Raw genomic sequence first — 16,057 nt, 5'->3', positions numbered from 1 at the left:
AGATTAGGAGACTAGACTGGTTTGACAGGGTTTACTCTTAGCTTGCGTTTTTTTTACTGTTTCTCACTGTTTTGGTTTGGGTTTTTAAAATTATTCTTTAGGTATTTATAAATTGGCTGGTACACTTTTTTTTAATATAAATTGATTTAAGGCTTCTGTGGTCTAAGAAAATCAGGTTAGTCAATACAATAGTACAGAAATTCTTTTTTTTTTTAAGATAGGCACATGTTATCTCACATGTTTGCCTGCTCTCCTCTTTCTGCATGTCATGTGAATTGCTGAAGCTATTTGTTAGTAAGGCTGCTCTGACTTAACTACCTAGTTAACTATTCAGTTTTAGGGCAAAAATTTCAAAATAATTTTTCTTTAAACTTTTGGGTTACACTGGAAATGCAGTAAACTGTATCCTTTTGTCTCCTGTAATGAAAGAAAAGAGTACTGCTTCTGACTACAGAGCCTAGTCCTTCCTGTTACAGTAGCAGTTTAAAATAGAATTGACGTCTAAAGTGTACGTACTTTCAGTATCTAAGTAAAAGTCAGTTTCCTGCTGTGAATCTTAAAATGATGCTATTTAAGTACTGGATTTTTTTCCCCTTGCTCTCTTAATAGGGTCTAAAACTTAGTAAGTCGTAGAAGTCTTCTGAAAAGATGTAATTTCTTTGTTTAAAGCTTTAAAGACAAACAGACTGATAGTTCCTATTCTTGAATAGGCTTCACCATTGCAGTGAGCAGGCTTGTGGTTTGAAGATAATGTCTGATATATTTTCTTATACAGAGAGGGGAAGTATGGGCATGCAGCATGCTTTGGTCTCCAACCCGGCTGTCTTCTCTCTGATGGCAGCAGAATGATGTCTGTAGCTGCTCTGGTAACCAACTTCACACAGCCATCATCAGATCGCCCATCATTGCTGCGACATGATGAAGTAAAGACTTACTTCCATGAATTTGGTCATGTAATGCATCAGATATGTGCACAGGTTAGTGATGTTTCATTTCCAGTGTAAGGCTTACTTCTTCCTCTAGTGTGTCAAACCAACGTATAAGTCTATTTTGGTGGTTTCTAATTTTAGTAAAGTACATATCGTAGAATCATAGAATGGTTTGTGTTGGAAGCAATCTTAAAGATCATCTAGTTCCAGCCTCCCTGACATGGGCAGGGAGACCATCCACTAGGCCAGGTTCCACAAAGCCTCATCCAGCCTGGCCTTGTGCATCCACACATGGGGGCATCCACAGCTTCTCTAGGCCACCTGTTCCAGTGCCTCATCACCATCACAGTAAAGAACTTCTTCCTAATACCTAATCTAAAGTTACTTTCTTTCAGTTTAAAGCCATTACCCCTTGTCCTGTCACTACATGCCCTTGTAAAAAGTCCCTCTCCAGCTTTCTTGTAGGCCCTCTTTAGGTACTGGAGGGCTGCTGTAAGGTGTCCGCGGAGCCTTCTCTTCTCCAGGCTGAAAAACTCCAACTCTCTCAGCCTGTGGTCATAGGAGAGGTGCTCCAGCCCTCTGATCATCTTTGGGGCCTCCTCTGGACTTGCTCCAACACGTCTATGTTCTCCTTATGTCGGGGAGCTGAGAGCTGAACGCAGTACATGCTGTGGAATTGCACACAGGTCAGGGAGGCCTGCTTTCCAGCTGTCTCTTCCACTGTGAAGGTGGTTGCTGTGTGCATAGCTACCACGCTTATTGCTGTTGTATTTCATGTAAATTTTTATTTGTGCACCTGCAAGTAACTTGCAAGTCTCACATAAGAACATCCTGTCCTCTGGGATTTGTGTGTGCAAAGAACTGCCTTGTTTCATATGATGATTTGTTTAAGCATGTTAAAACTTCACATTTGAAGGGTATGCAGGGATCAGACTAGGTGGGAATCTGTGAGCTGCTGGTGAAGGTCAGCTGTGGGAGATGGATACTCCTTGTAATGTACTGGGGGTCTGCTGGAAAGTGAGATACCAGAGCAGGGAGGGGATCTGTTAATGCTGTTACAGAAGGAGAGCTTTTGAAGTGACTTGAACCAAATGTCTTATATTTTTCTTGTTACTGTGGTGCACTTGTTTATGGGTAAATGAGGATATCTGAAGGCCAACAAACTCCTGCACTCCTCTTGTCTTTTGCTCTAGCCCCTTCTGTCACCGTTTCTTCCCAGCTGATACGTCCTAGCTTTTCTTCATAGCTGCTGTTCAGCAAGTACATTAAGAAGGGCCAGACTGTTACACCTATGGATTTGAGTAACCCACAAGTGTAAATGAAAGCAAAAGTTTTTCTCCTTTTCTGCTGTTCTTCTGAAGACATGAGAGGAAGATAGATGCATGTGACGTAGCTGTCAGTTCAATGTCATGTTCTATATTACACATGCGCTTTTTTTTTGTTAACCCTGCAAGAAAGTAAGTTCAAAAGCCAATACTCCTGTGGACATCTCTTCCTTGATGGAGGATAGAACTTCAGAATGTCTACAGTTCTTAGAGGGCGCTTGGGAAACTGAGAATTCTTTTTTTCTTTTAGCACTTGAAATGCTTTGTCAAAATGTTGCTGAGAAGGGAAGAACAATAAAATTGGGTTGGCAAGAGGAGGTGGACTTACACAGGACAAGTGTGGAGTGAGACCAAATAATTTCTGTGGGTATTCGAACAACTGTCTTTTGAAAAAGTGACTGTTTCTTTTTAGAAATATTTTGGGTTTGGAATATATTTTAATGGCATCTGAAAATTTATATTCTGCTAGAAATCCTGGCTTCTACTTTAATTTAATACAATGGCTCTTCCTTTTAGACTGATTTTGCTAGGTTTAGTGGAACTAATGTGGAAACAGACTTTGTAGAGGTACCTTCACAAATGTTTGAGAACTGGGTGTGGGAAGAAGAACCACTGAAGCAAATGTCAAGACATTATAAAGATGAGAGCCATGTTGGAGACACTCTCCTTGAGAAACTTGCTGCCTCTAGACTGGCTAATACAGGTATTTCTCTCCCCTCTTTCCCCACAGCATATGTATGAAAATATATAATTTTAAAAATTGGTGGGAAACACTAAAGGCAATATAACAAGCCTGTCATATTTCCTCTGCGTGTACACTTATCATTGCCTTTCCGGCTTTATTTCTGTGTGTTACCACCATTAATAAAGGCTGTAGTGACAGATACCACTATTTGCAGGAATAGTAGCAGCTCTCATTTTGCCCACAGGACTAAAATACCTTTGCATTCCTCTCCATGTGACTTTTTTACATGCCAGCTTTGCTCATTTAAAATTGGGCATGGTCCAGGAGAACGTCCTGGGTTTTCTGTTACGTTCTTTTCTGGTAGCCCAGGGCAGGCACTGTGCATGTATACAGTATCAGGTTTTCTATATGTATTGTCTACATTTGATTTACACATGACATTTGAAAGACATGAAAGTAGTCTGCATATTTACTGAACATACATAGCATATGCCAGACAGAAGTGTTGTAACCCTGCATTGCTGAAACAGCCTCTTAACTTCTCAATCCAGAAACTTAAGTCCATGTTCTCTACCTTCCCAGCAGATATATTGCCTTCCCTAAACTTAGGTCTCAGTTCTCTTCTCATTCCAAGTCTCGTACCACCTTACATGTATCCAAATAGAGATCATAATCTCATGTCATTATCAATCATCTTGTTCTGTCACCCTCACCCCTCTGTCCCTGTAATCAGGACTCCCCCAATATCATAGTCTTACCCATTTGTGGTACAACTTGTCATTAAGCCACTGCTGCTTATTTCATACCGCTTCCCCATCCTGAACAAGAGGGCCTTGTCCTTCTGGCTTGTACAGGCACTGTAGCTACATAAGCATTTTGTCTGAGTAGAAGTTCATATCTTGTAGCTTCTTCAAAAAAGCCTACAGCAGCTGCAGCAGCAGATGTTGCTGTTGAAGTGTCTTGGGGTAGACATACTTACTGCCATCTGTGCAAGCCCTGAATGAAATGGTATACTGGGATTAAAGATAGCTGAAAACATAATTTTAAATACTTTAAATAAAAGCAAATTTCAGTATCTGCTCTGTTTTGGTTTTGATCTGTGGGGGAAATAACATTTGAAAAGACAAAGCTTCTAGTGACAATTCCTTTATTAAAAATATGCCTCTCAACTTTTTTAACTGAAGCAATTCAGATGGGAATGACACAACTCCCAGTTTTTTTCTGTGGTTAAAATTCCAATAATTTAGGGTGCGTGTTGAGGTGTTTGAATGGAAGGTACTACTACAGCTACTTTGATGCTAGTTAATTAAATGTTTTTACCCAATTAGGCCTTTTAACTCTCCGTCAGATTGTTTTGAGCAAAGTTGACCAGGCACTGCATACAAAACCTTTCGTTGACCCGGCAGATGAATATGCTAAATACTGTATGGACATTCTAGGAATTCCTGCCACCCCAGGTATGTCAGTATGAAGCTTTTATACAGCATGTCCATATGGTTTGGTTAAATGCTCCTTTCTTTCCCCATAAAGCTTGAGATACAAAACCCCCAGAATTGTTGTTTATAAAAGAAACTACTTTATGAAGCTGAAATAATTACTTTGACGCTTGGGGTGATATTAATGATCTCTTCTGAAGGAAAGTTAAGGTCAACAGAAAACTTTTGCTGGTTATATTTTAGAGTGATGAGAATAGTACCCTAGATGTTCTGTCACATCTGTGTTGGATGTGCAACTAGCCTAAAATGGGAAATTGAGTTTCATTTGTAGTTCACAGAATATGGCCAATACTTTGAAACTTCTAACACAAAGCGTCTGTCTCAAAGTAGTTGATATAAATACCATATTAATTTATTCTTGAAGTACTGTATACATCAAAAAAAACCCCTGTATTTGATTTAAATAAATTAATGTTAATCTACTTTCCAAGGAACAAACATGCCAGCAACTTTTGGACATCTGGCAGGTGGTTATGATGGTCAGTACTATGGATACCTGTGGAGTGAAGTGTTTGCCACGGACATTTTTTATAGCTGCTTTAAGCAAGAAGGAATAATGAATCCAAAGGTAGGTGATGAATGCTTTTTGCTGAAGACTTTTATTGCACTTTTTCTCTAAAACCACATTTATTGCAAACATGAGCCGTAGGTATATATCTCAAGTACTTCTGTACCTGGCAAGTTCAGATTAAAAAAAAAAAAAAAAGTATACTAACTTTAGAAAATAATCTTGACATTTCCAAGCGTACTTGGATTATAATACAATTCTTACATAGTCATACATTCAGTATTATATTATGACACTTTTAAGGTATCATGTCACATTTAGTGCCTCCATCTTTAATTTTAGACTGAAGAACCATATTCCTCCATTGCAAGAGCAGATGCGTGCTCTTCTGCTCTGAAAGCTGTATGATAGTGGTGTTCTATTTAGTACTTCATGTGGTACTTTTATGTACTTATTATTTAGAAAACAATTTATTTTGAGCTTTCTCTTTCACAGCACAGTATCACTTGCAAATTTTTTTCTTCTTTTGCTTTTCTCCGAAGTGGCTTTTGAAGTTCAAATCCTTGAAAGGTTCTGGATTTACTGAGGTTTTTTTCCTTGTGTAATTCTCTACCTCCAGCAGAAAAAAAGGATAGTCAGTGATGTGGTTAGTAGTCCTGGCACTTCTGGCAACATTTTCATTTTTCAGAGATTATAGTATTAGACTTGTGAATTGAGATGCTACAGTTCTATCATGGGAAAGACCTTTCAGTTTTCCTGATCCTCCTACCTATCTTCTGGATTCAGCAGCCAGCAGTAGTACTCCCCTTTAGTAAATGTGTACAAGGAGAGAACAGAAAGTGCTTGACTTTCCTGTTCCTCTCCTGCAATTTACCTTCATTCCTCCCTTTCCTTATCACAGCAACCAGAACTTCTAGAACTGTCCATCCCCTCTAGAGGGTGGAGAAAGTAAGATTAGACTTTGATCTGGACAAAGAAGCATCCAAAGGGGAAATTGGGTAGGGGCTAGAAAAACTAAGGCAGTGGTTAGACCAATAAAACCCAAAAGGTTTTATGAAGAAAAGCAGTAAACTAAATAGTTTGAGAGGAGAAGTGACAAAAGGTTTGGAGGTCAAGACTGAGATTTGAAGTGCCTGGGATTTGTGACAGGTATGTGTGAAAATAAGCATCCCTGCTTGTTCAGTGGGAATGTTGTCACTCATAAATAGAGGAGGAGAGAAGAAATGGCAAATTAGATGAGAGAATATAAAGTTACTTTTTAATTAAATGCTGTTCTTATGGATCTTAATGCATTTGGGGAGGGGTCAGTCTTGCTGGGTTTTTTAACTGTTAGCAGTTGGCAGAGATGGATAACATTGTTGGTGTTGGACTTGTGGGATTTCGTGTCAGTTTTCTGTTCTGCCACAAGCATTACTGCTCCAGTGTCATCAAGGACTTTTTTTTTCTGTTAGTTTTACTCCCTACTCTCAGAACTCTTTTTTGAGTGATTGTGCAGTCAAAACCCTAAGCTGTAGTTTGCCAGGATTGCTTTGTGATCTTACCTCTCCTAAGGGGTGAAAGTGCCTTTTATTCTGGTTGGTTTTGGGTTGGGGGGGATTTTTATGTCTTTTGTCTGTCTTTGTATGGGAAGCTTTGAGAATAAATTATTCTAGGAGTGAATATTCGCTATGGTTCAGCTAAAAGGCAACTAGTACCTCTTTTAATGTGAAGCCTGCTATCCAAGCTAAGAAGTGAGGAAGAGAAATGATTATTTCTGTGTGTGTTTGTGTGTGTGTGTATCACTCCCTCTCTAGCATATGTTTGCACACACATTTCACTTGAATGCTGATGTAACTTCAGGGGTAACTGGAGATTTTCCTTCCCTCTTCAGAGCAATGTTACCTTCTCAAACTGGTTCTCTTTCAGCTTGTTTTCCTTATTTGCAATCCATGTAAGTGTAATAGAGTTCCACAGGATGGGACAAACTATCTTTTATAAACAACTACTAGACACCAGTATGATTTTTGTACTTACTCATATTTCATTATACCTAGATTTAGACTAGCCTTCAGAACAGCAGGTAAGGAAAATGGTTACGGTGGTATGACTAGGGCTTTTAGAAATTTGGCTTACCTCTTCCTGTTTGAATAAAACCTTTCTTCCTGTTTTGAGCAACAGTTATTGAAACCAGCTTCAGAGACTGTATCTATAAAAATACTTCAGCAGACACTTCACCCTAGCTTAACTGGTCATCACACTCCTCATTTCTTGCACATTATCTGGAATAACCTCTGGTCTCCCTACAACTGAGCAATGTGCTGGCTATGGAGAGACAACAGCAAAAACTCAAAGTCTACTCAAATAACACTTTTAAACTACAAGGAGCAGTATCTACATTTGCTGCTGATGTTCAGGAAACTAAAACATAGTGACATATAAGCAATGCTCCAGTGAATATTTCTTTTTGCATTTTAGTTTTTTTTCAGCTGTAATTCAGACAATGTGATTAGTAATGCAGTTAAGACATGGAAATCTATCAGTTAAAAAGCCTATGCTTGTTTTTGCAGTACAGCTGTCAGGAAGCGGTGTGGTCTTGTAATCTTATAACTTCGACGTGTGTGGGACGTATATATGTGTATATACACTGACTAAAAGGAAGAACATTGTTTTTGTCAATATCAGAAACATCTGGGACATCTGCATGCAAAATGTTATTTTCTTATTGGCGGGCATGTCTCAGAAGCCCAAAATTCTCCATATATGTTCTTTAAAATATGACTTCTTGTTAAGAAAAGTCCTCATTACTTACTGTTGTCTCAGAAACTTGGTTCATTCTTTTTAAAGGAATCATTGCTTCTGAAGTAATAATGTTTCTTCCTGAAAATAAAACCTGAGTTAAGTCTCCGTTAATTTAAAATAATTTAGTAGGGATTAGATGTGTTTATATATATTGTATATGTTACTATGCAATTAATATTTGTATATGTGCCATGTTATTCCTCAGTGCTGTATCTATTTCTGAACTATCATCTCTTTCTTTAAACAGAGATTAAAGAAAGAGAAACCATCAATTAAGAGAGAATAGGTGTTAGGTTCACTTTTCGTGCCAGTGAGTCACAGGGATAATCATCATTGAAGAGTATGTGGATGTTGTCTGTGTGCGTGTTGAACTTTATTGAATGTCTTTGAGACAAGTTCTGATTGTGGCATCCAAAACTGTAAAACCACAAGAAAAAAAAATTCTTTGAGAAGAGGTTAAATTTCTGCCCTCTTGATCTAAATTATCCTTATGGTGTATCCTGATTTTAAATACACAACAAATACAGAGAAGAGGCAGTTTGCAAGATAAGAAATACTGACATTTTGCCTTACTTTTTATCAGGCTGGGATGAAATACAGAAACCTCATTTTGAAACCTGGAGGATCTTTGGATGGGATGGATATGCTACAAAATTTCTTGGAGCGTAAACCAAGTCAGAGAGCTTTCCTTTTAAGTAAGGGATTATGTGTTCAGTAAAATTATGGTTCCTTTGTAATAGCATGTAAGTATGGAATGAGCTGGAAATGTCAGTGTGTTTCACATCTTAACTATGTATCACTCTAGGGAAACTGGGTCACTTTTTGATGATTTTTTTTAAATTGTACAAATAAAAATGTGGTTTTTTAAATTGCATAGAACTACAAAATTCAACACGTCAGGAAAAAGGTGCAGAAGCTGAGGAATTTGGATGGTAATTTTTTTTATTATTTTGAAATAATAATAACAGTATGGGGAGTTGATGCCATGTTTCTCTTTTAATAGATGGACTTCAATTATCTCTTGTGAACTAATTTTAAAACTGGAGGGGAAAAAAAAAGGACACTACCAGCAATAAAAGAAACAGATTCATTCTTATTCTGTATTTTTCTATTGTATTGATGGTTCACCAGTGTCTTTGATGGAGAAGTGTGTTTCATCATGGTTTGGGTTCAGTCTGCCTTCCTGAAAAATTTCAAGACTGAGAACCTACCCCAGAGAGTTTTGCAGCAGAGATACCTATGTGATACTTTTAGACTTCATTCTGATGCATGTTAAATTCTTGTATCATTTATAAACTTACACAGTACAACTAAAAAAAAACCCTCTACCATTTGAGCTACCATTTTCTTCCCCTCGTTGAGGAGAAACAGCCCAAATCTATGACCTTGGCAGTCCTTCCACCACTTTTTCTCTTTTGTTGATGATCACAAATGAGGTCTTTGTTTTCCAAATTATATCACCACTGGCACTGAAAAGTTATACTTGAGCAATTGTGACGGCTTCAGAAGTATTTTGAGATACGTACAAGGAACAAAGGGAAGATGATGTCCCCAGTGGGAATGGTAAAAGTCAGTCAAATGTTTTCCTATTCCTTTCCAGTGTGGCATGCAGAGGTGCTATAAAAAAAGCTTCATGGATTTAATTTTTTCAGCTGTGGAAGTAATCGAGGAACTACCATGCAGTTTTTCTGCAAGATCAGAAAAAATGAGGCTAACAAGTGAACCACCCAAATAAAACTGCTAATCCAAGTGCACTTTTTTTGTCCTTAGATGTCATGTTACCTTGGTTTTGGTATTACAACATGTACATGAACAAACTTCAATTTTGGTTACCATCTAATATGTTTTAGACATTTGAACCATAGCTCTAAACATAGTTGGCATTTTTATTGGTTTGTTCAACGGCAAAGTAAGAAAATGTGCCCGATCAACTCAAAAGACTTGCTCTTTTTCTAGCAAAAGAAAACTGAAAGCATTCACTTTGGGTCAAATCTGTGTGTTTCGGGTGGGACAAAACCCCGCAATTGTGAATGTTCAGGTGAAACTATTTCTGCGTATTTTTCTTTTAAAGTATTTAAACTGGGGGCAGGGGAGGGGGAGGAGCTTAATTAGTTTCTGAAATGGAAAATTTGACAGGATTTATCTTTGAACCACACTAGTTATGGATGGTAGGAGACACAAATATTTGTAGCCAAAACATATTAACTATGTAGTCTTACCAGACCACATAATTATGTCAATCTAACTCTCATAGTCAGTTACAGCTTTAGATCCCAGTTCTGGTGGGTCATGAAAAGGCAATACATGAAAATCATATCTATGAGAACATCTTCAGTGGTATTCAGAACAGCTTTAAGAAAAGCTGAGGGAACTGATAGATGCAAGATTATCCTAAAATCTTGGATTTTCCCCAGGTTAATTTCCCTTACATTCTGACTGGATTTGAAAGTATTTTGCTTTCTTTTTACATATGTTTAAATTCTTGTGATCCTACCATTATCAAAGGCTTTTTCCTTTCACACTGTAATGATAGCTCTGATGAACTAAAATGTCATAAAAAGTATACTAAGTGATACTTTCAATACAAATCTAAGCAATGGAACCTTTATTAAGAATCAAAATGCAGTTTTTATTTTACAGCTGGTAGGCAGATTTCCACATGAGGGAGACCTTTCTCTGTGTAAACCAGGAGTCTCAGAGCAAGGTAGATAATTACAAATGTGGTAATTATAAACAAAAATATGTGCTGATAAAAAGTTATGTGATTATATAAAACTTAGATTTAGGACAGACTGATGCTAATGATAATTTGACTTGTTTATTTTCCTATTCTTCAAAGTGTGTGTGTTATATAGTGACTAAGATACTGAAGTGCAGGAGAATGTCTGCTGTTACATGTATGTGAAAATATGTACTAGATTGTATAGTTATGTTAGCATCAGCTGGATATCCATGTGTGTAGGGAGGAGAAAAACCCTAAACCACATTGTGACCACAAATGGAAGTGTTATGTTCTCTACCTGTCCCAAAGAATAGGATTTTTTAAATTTATTTTTGTAGAAGCCAGTTCCCTCAGTCTACATTGGGCAATAATTAAGGCAGACCATCTTATGGCTAAAACTGCACTCAACAGAAAAGACTAATGAGTATGTTCTGAAATGTTTCTGAAACATCTTTATATGTCTGCTAATTTTTATACTGACTTAATGGAGCCTTCTGAATCAAATTGGGGTTGGACTAGATGACCTTTAAAGGTTTGTTCCATCCCAAACTATTCTTCTATGAAATCAATGTTCATATTTATTATTGTAAAGACCTGATCTTGCAATGGAAATGATAACCTGGAGAAAGACATCTTTTCTGGTTTTGCACCTCTCCATCACAGAAATGAAACTTTGTATAGGAAACAACTTAGTCTGACACTATTGCAGAGCTGTGACGTAAATTCCCCCAAGAAAATAGGGAACACTTTTGCTTTGGAAACATGAGTTAATTGCCTTGGCACTGCACAGAAACAATCACATACATTCAAACATGTAAGAGGTGGTCGGTATCTGGCAAACCCCAGCTTATTCTAGAGTTGCTAGACTCATGCTTCCACTGAATTAAATTTTAAAGCAGTGAAAGCTTATTTTTAATCAAACCCAACTTGAAGTACCCACTGTAAGTAAGAAAGTAACTTGTAATCTTAGTCCATAACAAACAGCTGTCTTTTCAACTTAGTAACCTATCTTTTTAGAGTTTTATTGTATTTAGGATTATTGTTTTTCTCCTCTGTTAGAAATTAAAATTGGTCTTCACCTGACTTCACAACAAAAGCTTCAAATGAAAGGGAAAGGGTAAAATGGGAGACTCAGGAGAGAGTGGGGGTAACCACTCAGTAAGTGGGTAATAGGTGATGGCTTTCTCATTCTGCTGCTTCACTGCAAAAGATAGAATGGGTTGGCTGTGCAGCTGGGTCACAAGATGACTAGGGGGTAGCCTTAGCAGCCCCTATTGCTAGTTGTCTGACACAGGTCCAGTATGTAGGCTGTCTCTGGATTGCTTGCTAGCCATGTGATCAAACCTAAATCACAGAAGCAGTCTGAAGAAAAAGTTTAGACTTTGTTCTCTGAGCTGTTGTGGCTATCAGTTGTTATGCTGACTTAATAAAGAGAGCATTAAGACATAGGGAGTTAATGTTTCTAGGATAGATGGAATATGGACTGTCACTCGAGCGTCTAATACTACTGTAGCTAGTTTTGCTATACAAATAGTTCTCTGCTTTAAGTTATTGTTATATAGATGTTATATATTGTTATATAAAGTTATATAGTTATTAATATAAAAACATAACAAAACATAACAAAAAAACCTCACTTCCTCATTGTAATCAGTAATCAAGGTCAGTCCACTGCTGACCTTGTTTGACAGGCAACTCTGTTAAACCTGTTTTAACAGATAGTCAGGCAGCAACTAATTCTAATGACTGTAGTCATTTTATATGGGAGAAGTAAAACTACTGCAACAAGAAGTAAATCACAAGATCAAGACCTTGTTTTCCTCTCTGAAAAATGAAGCAACTTCCAAATATCTTCTAAGGTAATGGGGGGTAGTTGACTTAAATGGAGGGGTTTTCCAGAAGTGTGGAGCTGGTTGCATAGCAAGTGGTTACTGACAGGGATTAAAGGCTAGACATCAGGAGGTTATGTGGTGGCACAAATCAAGGGAAAAGGAAGGAAAGTAGCAGGGTGAAGGATGAAGTTGGAGACGGGTGTTTTGACAATAGTCATAAAAGGGTTGGAGTGGATGTCAGAAGCAGATAGGAGGGAAAACTATCTTAATGCATACTGATTTATGAAATGCTACTGAATACTTTTCATTTTTTTGTGAATCAGAAACGACACATGCTTGTCTATAAATAGATTTCTTATCTTTTTATTTGCATGCCAAAGAACATGAGATTATGTATCAGCTTGTTGTTTGAATACTTGTGCTTTTTCCTGACATCTGGAGATCACATTTTGTTTCACCACTATTTTCTTGATGGAATATATTTCATCATAATATTTTATAATATTATTATAATAAAAATAATAACAAAAATTTTTCATCATCATAATGATGAAAAAAATATTTTCCCATGTTGGAAGTAAAGAAGTGTGATGTTATGGGGGAAGTTCAGTTTGTGGGGCCTATGCTGCAAATCTTGCATAGCTAATCATTATTAGCCTTTGTAAAACGTATAGAAGATACAAAAGAAATGGTACCAAACAAAGATCAATCTATTTTAGACTTAATTATGATAAAGACAAATTAAATTAATTGGGAGTTAGTGGTTGCCTAGAAACCAAAATCATGACCTAATTTTGTTCAGTATTGATTAACAGAGGATAGACTCAACCAATTCTTGCTTGCACTATACTGATGAATTAAAAATGCTGAAGGTATCAGTGCTAAAAGAACTAATGGATAAACTTATTGGAGGAAAAATTGTGAATGAGAAGTGGTATGTTTTTAAAATTCACTTGGCCAAAATCGCACAATTTCAGAAGTTAAAAATTTTTGAGAACAATTAAGACTGAGAGCCCATGTGTTCACCAATAAAAGCAGTAAGTAAAAATAAACAAAATAGAAGGGGGGGGGGTCTGGAGTAGGAGAACATTATAAAATGAGTAATTTCAAGTGTTAAAAATTATAAAGAAGGGTGAGACTGTCAAGAAATAAAAAAAGGATGAAAGCATTATAGCTAATAAGATTTCTAACTAGATGTACTAAGAACGAATAAGTTAAATTTGTGCTACAGACCCTTGAGTAGATGGAAATGCTAATACTGCAAATTAGAAAACAGACAGTTTTTGATAACTGTTTCTCTTCTGCATTTAGAAAGAAGCAATGTGATGTAATCATATCATATGAGAACAGTGGGGTGCTTTCCAGTCCATTAAGGAAGGAAGATGTTAAGCAATACCTAGAAAGAATAAACACTTTTACATAAGTAGGATTGAATGACTTGCAGTCTACAAATCTACAAGAATTAGTGGTGGGGGATTTTTTTCCAGTGCTGTTAATCTTGAGATACCAGGCATATGCCATTTTAATAGAACAGTGCTAATGAGTTTTAATGTTCAAAAAGAGCAAACAGGTGACTATTGGTCACATAGCTTAAAGTCCATCTTCAGCAAAACAGTGGGAAAGAATAAATATGGTTCTGTTCCCGATGAATTAAACAATGAGTGTAATTCATATATTTTGGGGGGATTTTTGTGAATTTGCAAGTGATTTTATGAAAAACAAGTTTTGTCAGACAAGCCTAATATTCATGGTCATTACAAGCCTGATGAAGGTGATTGTAGAGAGGTTTATGTAAGGCATATTTGATCTACTGCTCTATATTTTCATTTGAAATAACACTATATGGTATCAATATTGAATATGTAAAATGGATAAAGAATAGCTGACTGTTCTCAGAGGGTACTTATTGGTGTAGATTTACCATTGAACAGGGTACAGTGATGTGTTTCAGGGATCAGTAAAGGCCAGTAAATAAAATCATTGGTGATAGAATTTGTAAGCAAGTGAGCAAAAAAAGCAGTCACACAGAATTCTTTGGATTGTTTGAAAGCTTTGGGCATTCAGCCTAAAAATTTCTGCAGCATGGGCAAAGTAAGATGTAACATGCCTGTAGTAACTAAAAATGTAGGTTAAAACTACAGTTTGGTGGACTGTATTCTAGAAAGTACTGACTTCTGAAAGTATCTAGAGGCTGGTTACAGTAGTCAGTCCAATCTGAATTCTTTGAGACTATAGCAAAAATGATTCAGCAATCTCATGATGGATGAGCGCAAGAATATTGCATAAGAACAGGTTATTGATGCTATTTCCATATACCGTAGCAGTACAATGGGCACAGCAACTGCATATAATTTTAGTGTCCTGACTTTTAGCTGGGGCTAGTAGGGCTTGTTGTTCCAAACACAGGTGATTATGTATGTAGAATAGAGTTAAGCTGTGGAATTCCTTGCCGAGGATATTGTAGAGGTGATAGGTTTACCTGGGTTCAAAATAAGACTCAACGAGTTCCCGTCTTAGAAGAGAAGCCAGTGGAGGGTATTTAAATACATAAAATGCTTTTCATCCTCAGGAAGTCCCTGCAAAGTAGAGGGTGGAGATCAGAATTATATTGAAGGAAATATTGTACATGTCAGCCCTATAGGTACTTCTTTTAGGCATCTGCTTTTCGCCACTGCTAGAAATGGGACACTGTAACAGATCAACTTGCTGTTTGATCCAGTATGGAAACTGGAGAAAGAGCAGAAGAGAGCTGCCACAGACCTTACCTGAGGAGCTGGAGAACTTTCAAAGGAAGACTTCTAAAAGCTTTATCTTTTCAACTTAGCAATAAAAGAAAAAGATTCTATGATGATTTAATATAGTCTCTAGGTGTTGCCATTACATATTAAAGGCTCTTTAGTAGGAGAATGTGAGCTGGAGGCTGAGGCCAGTCAATTCAAAGAGAAAATAACAGCATTTTTAACAGTGAAGGAGACTAACTATTGGACTAAAGTGCTCAGAAAATTGGTAGTCCGTTCTTAATGTCTTCAAATCAAGATAAGTGAAAGCTCTTCTAGGAGATATGCTTTCACCAAACACAATGTATTAGACTTCATTCGGAGTAACTGAGTGAAATGGAATGCCTGATGTTGTACAAATCAGATTAATTTAATGAGCCTTTCTCCCTTTAAAACTCTACCATTCCATAAATACTGTCTTAGCAAAAATGTTTGTAGAATGTTTATGCAGGGCAGAGGTGTAAAACTACCCAATGTAATTCACTACCAAGGACGACTTGCCTTCTAAAGCACTAATGGAAAATAAAAGGAAATGGAGAAAGTACTAGTAAATTAAGCAGACATTTTAACCTGAAATATTTACTTTAACTGCTTAATTGTGAGATGTACAAGCTTTCATAAGAATACAGCAGGCAAATATTTTTCCACGTGACAGAGGATAAACTTATCTTTCGACTTCTGGTTGAAGGCGGCAGTATTTTTCTATGTTGAACGTAGAAATTGAGTAGTATTCCCAAGTTACTGTTACAAATAGGGTTTTAAACTAGCCAAGTTAGTTGCTTTTTCTTCGTTGACTTGTCCTCTTTGGACATCCATGTTTCAGTTAGGCTTTAACAGATGACTTCTTTTTGCAGAGCCTAATACTTTTGGACTGGATTCACTGTCAGGCCAAAAATTTACACTGTCCTGTTCCCTCTGCCTTGCCTCTTCATGAAAGTGTTGCTCTCTGCAGGAGTTTAGTCAACCCGTTAGCTGGGCTGTGTGCTTTAAACTTGGGAGAAGCAC

At 37.1% G+C, this 16,057-nt stretch overlaps 1 protein-coding gene across 3 annotated transcripts in view; it reads left to right on the top strand.

Annotated features, from left to right (window-relative positions):
- The window catches only part of NLN (neurolysin), a 38,833-nt gene extending 30,247 nt beyond the window's left edge, over positions 1-8,586 (top strand). For all 3 annotated transcript variants that reach the window (XM_037372866.1, XM_037372867.1, XM_037372868.1), the window contains 5 exons: positions 776-977; positions 2,771-2,957; positions 4,268-4,396; positions 4,867-5,003; positions 8,305-8,586. In XM_037372866.1, coding sequence (XP_037228763.1) covers positions 776-977; positions 2,771-2,957; positions 4,268-4,396; positions 4,867-5,003; positions 8,305-8,439 — 790 coding nt within the window. In that variant the 3' untranslated portion in view covers positions 8,440-8,586. The remainder of the gene's footprint in view (positions 1-775; positions 978-2,770; positions 2,958-4,267; positions 4,397-4,866; positions 5,004-8,304) is intronic.
- Positions 8,587-16,057: the final 7,471 nt, after the last annotated feature.

The sequence above is a fragment of the Falco rusticolus genome, chromosome Z, assembly GCF_015220075.1.
Source record: "Falco rusticolus isolate bFalRus1 chromosome Z, bFalRus1.pri, whole genome shotgun sequence".
Lineage (NCBI taxonomy): Eukaryota > Metazoa > Chordata > Aves > Falconiformes > Falconidae > Falco > Falco rusticolus.
Note: the sequence above shows the minus strand (reverse complement) of the source record. Positions and strands in the feature narration are given on the sequence as shown.